Below are 8,808 nucleotides of genomic sequence, written 5' to 3' on the forward strand. Positions count from 1 at the left end.
GAACTCCAACTTGCCTCCGCCGCCCGCTTTAAAACCTCTGAGCTCCCTCTCGACTCACCACCCTCCGTCTGCACACCCTCCCCCTCTGCAGCTGATGCCTCAAAGCCAACCACTGCAGTCCTCGCAAGCCCAGCCTCCTGTTCTGACCCAGAGTCAGAGCCTTCCCCCTCCTGCTAGTCACCCCTCCTCTGGACTCCATCAGGTATCCTCCCAGCCCCCCTTTTCTCAGCATCCCTTTGTCCCAGGGGGCCCACCTTCCATCACCCCTCCTTCGTGCCCCTCCACCTCCACGCCACCCACCATGCCCGGCATCCCGCTCCAGACTTCCATCTCCACGTCAGCAGCCTCTAGTGGGACGGTGCCCGTGGTGACAGCCTGCACGCTGCCACCCATCCAGATCAAAGAGGAGGTCCCAGATGAAGCTGAGGAACCAGAAAGCCCTCCCCCTCCACCCAGGAGTCCATCACCAGAGCCCACTGTGGTGGATATCCCAAGTCACGCCAGTCAGTCAGCCAGGTATGGAAGTTTCACCAGTTAAGCACCGATTGTGCTCTGATTTTACATTCCATTGTCTGTGGAGTAACATGGTTCAATTAATTTTCTCCTGGCTTTCAAGGAAGCTGCTAGTGCTTTGTATAAGTGCAAAGTGATAGTTTTTTTTATTATTGACATACAGCTCTCAAATCCCAGACTCTTGCATCTTTCCCAGGGATAAGCTCCTTCTCTCGTGCTTCTTTCAGGTTCTATAAGCACCTGGACCGTGGCTACAATTCATGCTCCAGAGCAGACCTGTACTTCATGCCTCTGGCAGGATCAAAACTGGCCAAGAAGAGAGAAGAGGCCATTGAAAAGGCCAAAAGGGAAGCGGAGCAGAAAGCCAGAGAGGAGAGGGAAAGAGAGAAAGAGAAGGAGAAGGAAAGAGAGAGGGAGCGGGAGCGGGAACGAGAGGCGGAAAGAGCTGCGGTAGGTTCAGCGGGGGCTCGGAGCGGTGGGAGGGAGCTGGTGGTTGGGTCTGACCTGGGTGGTCACTGCAGAAAGCAGATCCCAGGAGCACTGTGATGCCTGTGCAGTTGGGTGTTCCTGAATATGGAGCTGTGTGTATCCAGCCCACTCTGGGACTGTCTTCTCCTTAAAGGAAATGGAGAGCTTCTGCTCCTGCTCTGTGTCTGGTGTGAGGGAAGCCAGAGCAGCTGGGGAGAAGGAAGCCAAGTGTTGACATTCACTTGCAGTAGAAAAACACTGTGCAGATACAATAAATGTCTTTGTGTCCCTTGCACTAGTGTGCAGGCACATGAGAGTTGTCCGCAGGGAAAAAAGGCATCTGAAGGCTTCTTAAAGTTGAAGTGAACTTAATTAACTTCCTTTATGAGGAGATCTGAACTCCAGTGTTGGTATAGAGAGCCAAAGTCTGAACTTAACTGCTTGAGGCAAAGATGGGAGGTGTGCACCTGCAGTGTTCTGAGCTGAGTGTGTTGGACTAAACTTCTCTCCCCCGTTCTGTGCAGCAGAAGGTATCCAGCTCCTCCCACGAGGGCCGTCTTGGCGAGTCCCAGCTCAGCGGGCCAGCACACATGAGACCTTCATTTGAACCTCCCCCGACCACCATCGCTGCTGTTCCCCCCTACATCGGGCCGGACACGCCCGCGTTACGGACACTGAGCGAGTACGCGCGGCCTCACGTCATGTCGCCCACAAACCGCAACCACCCCTTCTTCGTGCCCCTCAACCCCACGGATCCACTCCTGGCCTACCACATGCCCGGCCTCTACAACGTGGATCCCACCATTCGGGAGCGAGAGCTGCGGGAGCGGGAGATCCGGGAGCGGGAAATCCGGGAGCGGGAGTTGAGAGAGAGGATGAAGCCCGGCTTCGAGGTGAAGCCCCCGGAGCTGGACGCGCTGCACCCGGCCACCAACCCCATGGAGCATTTTGCCAGGCACGGCGCACTGACTATTCCACCCACGGCAGGACCTCACCCCTTCGCTTCCTTCCACCCGGGTTTGAACCCCCTGGAAAGGGAGAGACTGGCGCTGGCAGGGCCCCAGCTGCGGCCGGAGATGAGCTACCCCGACAGGCTGGCGGCCGAGCGGATCCACGCCGAGCGCATGGCATCGCTCACCAACGACCCCCTGGCGCGGCTCCAGATGTTCAACGTCACGCCCCACCACCACCAGCACTCACACATACACTCGCATCTACACCTACACCAGCAGGATCCCTTGCACCAAGGTGAGCCCAGGGAACCCCTCCCCTGAGCTGTTAGCGTCAGTCTGCCCCAAACAGGCAGGCTGGGACCCCGGGGTTCAAGTGGCAAAATCCCTGTTTTCACAGAACCACGGAATCTACGAGGTCGGAAAAGACCTCTGAGTTCATCAAGTCCAACCTTTGACCCAACACCACCTTGCTTACTAGACCATGGCACTCAGTGCCACATCCAGTCTCTCCTTAAACACCTCCAGGGATGGTGACTCCACCACCTCCCTGGGCAGCCCAGCCCATTCCAGTGTCTGATCACTGTCTCTGTAAAGAATTTCTTCTTAATGTCTAACCTAAACCTCCCCTGGCGCAGCTTTAGACTGTACCCTCTTGTCCATGGTGTGATTCTGTACTGTGTAAGGTTGTAATAACTGAAATGCAGGTAGTTTCTGTGAGAGTGAACCAGTAATAGTGAAACAGGATTGGTAACACCACAGTGATGCTCACTGAGACTCCACACTGTCACTGGGAAAGGTTTGCTGGTTTGTGGTTTGTTTTTGTTTTAAATACAGGCATCCTAGGGCAGCACCTTAGAGTGGTGTCTGGTGAAACAGGGCAAGGGTGACACTGCTGCTGCTCGTGGCTGTTACCTTAGGAGGTATAACTGGACATGGTGTTTCCATATAGGAACTGAAAAAACAAATTGGAGAAAAACTTCCATCTCTTTAGCCCCTGAACATGCTAACCACCTGGCTTTAGTTGAGCTGAAATCCTCTGTCACAGTTCTCACGAGAATCATCTAAAATTGTGCACTGGCATCTTTTTATTTAGGGTGTATTCTTATATCTGGAAACTTATTTCCAGAAATATTTAATAGCCTTGAATCGATGCCTTGCTCATTTCTAAAGCAACTCCTCTAGAGGTCTGGAGTCCTGAAGATGAGGCACTAAGCAGAAGTTTCCAGATTTTTTAGGTGGCAGACTGGAGAGAACGTGACAAGCCAGGCACCAGGTGCAGTCACTTCCAATAAAGGGGAAAAAAATCCAAGTACTTAAAGTGCAGGTTGTGGTGGTTACCAATGCAGTGTTTGTGCAAGCAAATGTAGCAGACTTTGCCTTGCAGCATCGTGCATCAGATGTGCTGGGAGAGCTGCTTTGGGGAGTTGGGAGAGAATTTGAGTGCTGCTGCAGAATGCAGATTGTACAGCAAGGAAATCAGCAGGGTGTTGTGACATTGTTAAGGGCTGGGGGGTTACAGTTAGGAAGTGATAGTGGTGAGTGTCAGCACTCCTGAAGCTGTTGTTTGTGGCCGTGGCCTTAGAGTGATGCAGAAATCACAGGCTGGCTCAGTTGGAGGCAGGTTTGCATGCCCCAGATAGCACAAGGAGTTTGCCATAGGTCATGTCTGTACCAGGGTTCTGTTGTCAGGTAAGTCAGTCACTCAGCACCTCTGTGCAGGTAAGTCTGATAGTCCCCAGCTGGAGAAAAATATGGTTTGTACATTCTGCCTCTCAGTGCAGTGAGAGACTGGTACAGACAGAGCCAAGTCAGTCCATTGCCAGATCTCTCCTGAGTGTATTTGAAAAGTAATTTAGCTTTAATATTGGATGGCAGGTTCAAATACAGTGAGGGGCTCCTAAAATACAGCTGTGTGTCTCTAAGTAGTTCTTTGCTCCAGAGTAGTGGTCAATGCCGTTATAATCCAATGTCTCCTTAGATTGGAGATGAATAGAAGGCAAAATGACCCCAAATTTCTGCTCTGGACCAGGTACCAGCCGAGGGAGAATCGTGTTAGCTGTGTTATTCCTTTCCCTTGCAGTCCCTCTGCGATCCCAAGGCAGTTGACTGATGCTTTCTTTCCTTCTTTCCAAGGCTCAGCAGGACCTGTTCACCCGCTGGTGGATCCTTTAGCAGCTGGACCCCATTTGGCACGTTTTCCCTACCCACCTGGGACCATCCCCAACCCATTGCTAGGGCAGCCACCTCACGAGCATGAAATGCTCCGACATCCAGTCTTTGGTGAGAGCATTTTATGGTCCTTTACAAAGCTTGCCTTTGGTGTGAGATATGGTGTTTTCCTGGCGGGGGGAGTTGAGCTGCAGCAGGTCGGTTCTGTTGGTTTGTAGGGACAGCTCTGCACACCCTGTAGCAAACAAGTGTCTATAAAATGGGCCCTGTCTCTCTTAGGTACTCCTTACCCACGGGATCTGCCTGGTGCCATTCCACCTCCCATGTCAGCAGCCCACCAGCTGCAGGCCATGCACGCCCAGTCCGCAGAGCTGCAAAGACTGGCAATGGAGCAGCAGTGGTTGCACGGGCATCCTCACATGCATGGTGGGCATCTACCGAGTCAGGAAGATTATTACAGGTGAGAGATGATTCCACGTTGTGCAGACGTGGGAGATCCCTTTGTATTTCTTTACATTTCATCTTTTTTCCTTCTGAATTTCTGCCTTTCTCGCTGTGAGTCACTGTCCTGGTGCAGTTACAGGTGAAGCTTTACTAAGACCTGGTTTGGGCAGATTGGAAGCAGGGTCCAAATTACTGGAACAAGATTAGACAAGCTGAGTCTTACATTGCAGGATTCCCTCTGATTGGGGTTTTTAGTGTGATGCTGTGATGGCTGTTTCCACATCTCCTTCTCTTCCTTGAGAGCAGTGGAGGGTGGGCAGAGGGATTCAGTCAGTCCTGAGAAATGACTGAGGGCACTAGGAAGTTGAAGTGTGTGAATGATACAGGTCCTGCACTGCCAGCTGAGAAGGCCTGGATCAATCCTGGGAGTTGTTTCTCCCCTGACTGCTCTGCAGTGTTGATGGTGAAGTGGTTCTGTGTGACACCACCTTAGTTCCTGTTTGGCAGTGACCACTGACAGCATCAGCACTTCACAGGGATCATTCCATGTGTGTGTGGGTAGCCAGGATATCCAGGAAGCAGCATATTCAACTCCTGCCCTGCACTCTGATGTTTCCCTCCTTGCTCCTGCTGTCCAGAACTGCCTGGTGGCCTCGTGCCACGGGGACAGCCAGTCTGCCACAGCTGGGACTGCAGATAAGGCTGGAGCTGATGACCTGGCACTGGTGCTGGTGCTGCCATGGCAGGGGCACTTTGGGGAGCAGAAGGTCATCACTCCCCCCTGCACACACAGAGTTATCAGTGCTGGGACAGCACACTCAGTTTTGGGCTCTGAGCTCAAAACCTGCAACCTCTGTTCCCTTCAGGGCACCTGGGAGAGGTGGCAGGAAAGCAGAGCTGGCTCTGAAGTGTCTGACACCCCCTTCTCTGTGTTAAATCGAGTTTTTCTTTCTCTTGCAGTCGACTGAAGAAAGAAGGTGACAAACAGTTGTAATAAATTATTTATTTGTAACGCTGGCTGTGGAAACCCCAGTCCTTGGGAAGGAGTGGAACATTTTTACATACGAGAAGAGCTACAAAAGGAAAAGAATATCTTATAAAGATTTCTTTATATATTTAAAACAGAAGCAACCACCCAACAAGTAGAGACTTATCAGCATAGTGTTCATTTGTAGAGAAGGTTTCTCAAGACTGGTGTGGGTCTCCCTGCATGACAACGTATTCAGAAGCCTATTGGAAATACAGGACTGTGTGGAATATTCAGAGAACTTCCTGCAATCTTGGTTTTTTTTTTTCTTTTTTTTCCTTTTTTCTTTTCTTACTAGTTTGTTTTCAGTAGGTGCTAGAATCAGGTTCACAACACAAGTCACTGTGCGTGAAGAGACACTCAATGCATCTATAGCTATTTAAAAAAAAACAAGGATTGCAAGTAGGTGACATAACAAGCTCTGAATCCAAGTGCTATAATAATAAAAATCTACTTTTATTTTAATACATTGTAGGAAATCTTCATAATTTTAAAGAGAGCTCAGTTCTGCAGCATGGCTTTTTAAGTCTGTAAATATTAACTTTTTTTGGGTAGAGGGGAGAAACAAAAACAAAACAAAACTCCAGAAACGTTTATCTTGATTTTCAGTAACATCACAAATTGTGAATTCCTACCTGGTATTGACAGAATACAGAGTTGATTTTTTAATAAAATATATATATATAATTATCCCTTTAATTAAAGGGAGTGATGGGTATCAATAATTTCAAATGGGTAAAAGCTTGAAATTTGGTTTGATATCAACAATAAGCATTAAAGGGATTTGCAGGGATAATGTTGCAAATGACTGTTTCTGTTCTTGGGTTTTTTTCGGTTGGTTTGGTTGTTTGGGGGTTTTTTGTTCGTGTTCCATCTCTCTGTTCTGCAGATGATTTCTGTTGAGTTGGGTTTCTCAGCAGCACAGATGTCCCTTGGAACCAGCCTGACCCTTTGGATCCCTCCTTCGGCGCTTTCCTTTTCAGTGTGGCCACAAAGCACTTCTTCCCTGTGACCTTTGGAAACTTAAAACCTGAGGACACTGGGTTTAGACTGTAGGCAAAAAGTTCAAAGAAATAATCTGTTCTAAAGGTCTCTTTTTGAAAATGTTCCCAGCCAGAATTTTGTCTGCATGTGCATATTTTGGAGGATGTGCTCTTTCTGGCCTCCTGTTTGAGAAGTTCTCCAGAAAAGTGGACTAAGGCAACTCGTTAAAAGTTGTTTTGCAAACACCAGTCTGGTTTTTCTCTTTGAGTGTTTGAGTTTTGTTTTTATAAGCAAAAGCTCTTTAACTGCCACCAGTGTTCTGCATCTCAGGAACTTTTATTGCTTTGGCATTAACCTGATTATGGACAGTAACATTTACTGGCTCCCAGCTGATCCATGTAGGATAACTCCTGTTGGCTACTGAGGGTGGTGAGAGGAGAGGAACACACAGAAGGCCAGTGAGCATTATTCTGGAGACAGCTCTGCTTACTAGGCAGATTTTTTTAAAACATTTTTTCCCTGTTTTGCCACTTTTTCTTTGCCAGAGCAGAGGGTGACGTGACCAATGGACATCTGAACATGCTGGTCATTTTTTTTTTCTGCTGGTGCACAACTTCCCCCCATTCTCTCTCTTAACTCATGAGTGCTCTCTCTCTGCTGTTGTAGCCTGTTCAGTGTGATGGTTGTGTCCTAGGACTGTTCTGAGCCACCTGTGATAAACTTGTAGTTAATCAGTTGTTCTGATGGAAGTTGTGGCAGGCACAGTGCTCACCCACCTCCTGCACCTCAAACCTGCCTGGAGGTTGGTGTTGGACAGTCAGTGACAGCAATTTAAATTAAATTTATGCTTCTATTCCAGGCTCACTTAAGGCAAGAGTGAGGAGAGAGACAGGAGGACTATTTCAGCTAATGCTGATCTCCTTTTTCTGCCCTCCATTCCAGATTTCTCAGTGCTAAAGAACTGCAGTAGCACTTACCCAGTTCCAGCTGCTCTGTTTGAACTCTGTGGAGGTTTGAGGAGGAGCAGCTGGTGTTCCTGAGACTGGCAAAGCGTGAGGTCAGTGTGGAATCAAGGAAGGTGAAGTTGCTGTGGGCAGTGATCAGGTGAAATGTTTTCCTTCTGAGCACAGTTTTTTACCTCTGCTCAGAGCTGAGTACCCAGGAAGAGGGCTCTGCTCAGCAGAGTGTTTCAGTTTGCTTTACAGGTCTGATTAGGCACATTGCAGTTAAATCTCTGCCCTCATTTTTTCATACCATGTGGAATTTGGGGGAGTTCTGCCACTTCAGCCATTTCTTCTGACCCTTCTCTTTGCTGATTTTTAGCCATAGTTCTTAAGAAAAACCTAACTGCCTCCAGTGGTCCTCTCTCTGTATCCCTTACTTTTTCAGCTGAAGTTGGCAGTCTGTTCAAATTTATTGGGTTTTTTCCCACAGAAGAACATTCTAATATTTTATGGGAGTTCTTTTGTTCGCATCATTCAGCAAATAAGCACTGAAATTCTTCCATTTCAGCCCAGTGATTAACTACAACTTCACATGCAGTGGCTTTTGAAGCCATCTCGGTGTTCGATGCCCTGTTAAAAAACAACCCAGACCTTTTTGGTTTTCTTTTAAGAAAATCTCTCTCTTTCCTTTTTTTTTTTTCTTTTTTTTTTTCCTCTGTTCTGAAAGTTTTATTTTTCAGACTTTGCTTTAGTGTTTCTGAAACGTCTCTCTCTTGTTCTATGTCGTCATGGTTGAGCTTGTTTCACTGCACCGTTAAAGCAGAGTGTACATTCTGACTGCTACATTTATATATATCTTGAAGCTTAATGTATATATGAGTAGTTTGCCATGGGATAACACAGTGTAAACAGAGTAGAAACCCAGAAATCGTGACTTCTGTGTTCTCTCCATTTGAGTATTTTGTAATTTTTTTGAAATATTTGTGGACATAAATAAAACCAAGCTACACTACAGCAGCCAGGTTTTGCCTGCAAGCGAAATGTGTCTGTTGATTGTTGTTAGTTGGGGGGGGGGGGGGAAGAGTTGCTTTCATCTGGGATAATGTGGGATGCTGGCATGTGTGGTTCAAACCTGTCTGGGTTTTTTTGGCTTTTATTTTTTCCTTCTTTGAGATCATTTTGGTTTTAAGGTACAGCACACAAACCCCACCGTCGTGTCCAGTTCCAGCTCTGCATCCCCGAGGCACGTTGCTGCTCTAGGGTCAGGCTGCTCAATTTTGGCATGTTTTTTCCAGAGGTTAAGCAG

The 8,808-nt window shown here is 48.0% G+C and overlaps 1 protein-coding gene across 1 annotated transcript in view; it reads left to right on the top strand.

Moving 5' to 3' along the window:
- Nucleotides 1-8,543, top strand: part of RERE (arginine-glutamic acid dipeptide repeats) — a 166,793-nt gene extending 158,250 nt beyond the window's left edge. Inside the window, exons 18-23 of the mRNA XM_029962400.1 lie at nucleotides 3-516; nucleotides 741-963; nucleotides 1,506-2,229; nucleotides 4,068-4,214; nucleotides 4,383-4,563; nucleotides 5,508-8,543. Coding sequence (XP_029818260.1) covers nucleotides 3-516; nucleotides 741-963; nucleotides 1,506-2,229; nucleotides 4,068-4,214; nucleotides 4,383-4,563; nucleotides 5,508-5,541 — 1,823 coding nt within the window. The 3' untranslated portion in view covers nucleotides 5,542-8,543. The remainder of the gene's footprint in view (nucleotides 1-2; nucleotides 517-740; nucleotides 964-1,505; nucleotides 2,230-4,067; nucleotides 4,215-4,382; nucleotides 4,564-5,507) is intronic.
- The last annotated feature ends 265 nt before the right edge of the window (nucleotides 8,544-8,808 follow it).

Source organism: Manacus vitellinus, unplaced genomic scaffold (genome assembly GCF_001715985.3).
Source record: "Manacus vitellinus isolate BGI_N305 unplaced genomic scaffold, ASM171598v3 scaffold_46_pilon, whole genome shotgun sequence".
Lineage (NCBI taxonomy): Eukaryota > Metazoa > Chordata > Aves > Passeriformes > Pipridae > Manacus > Manacus vitellinus.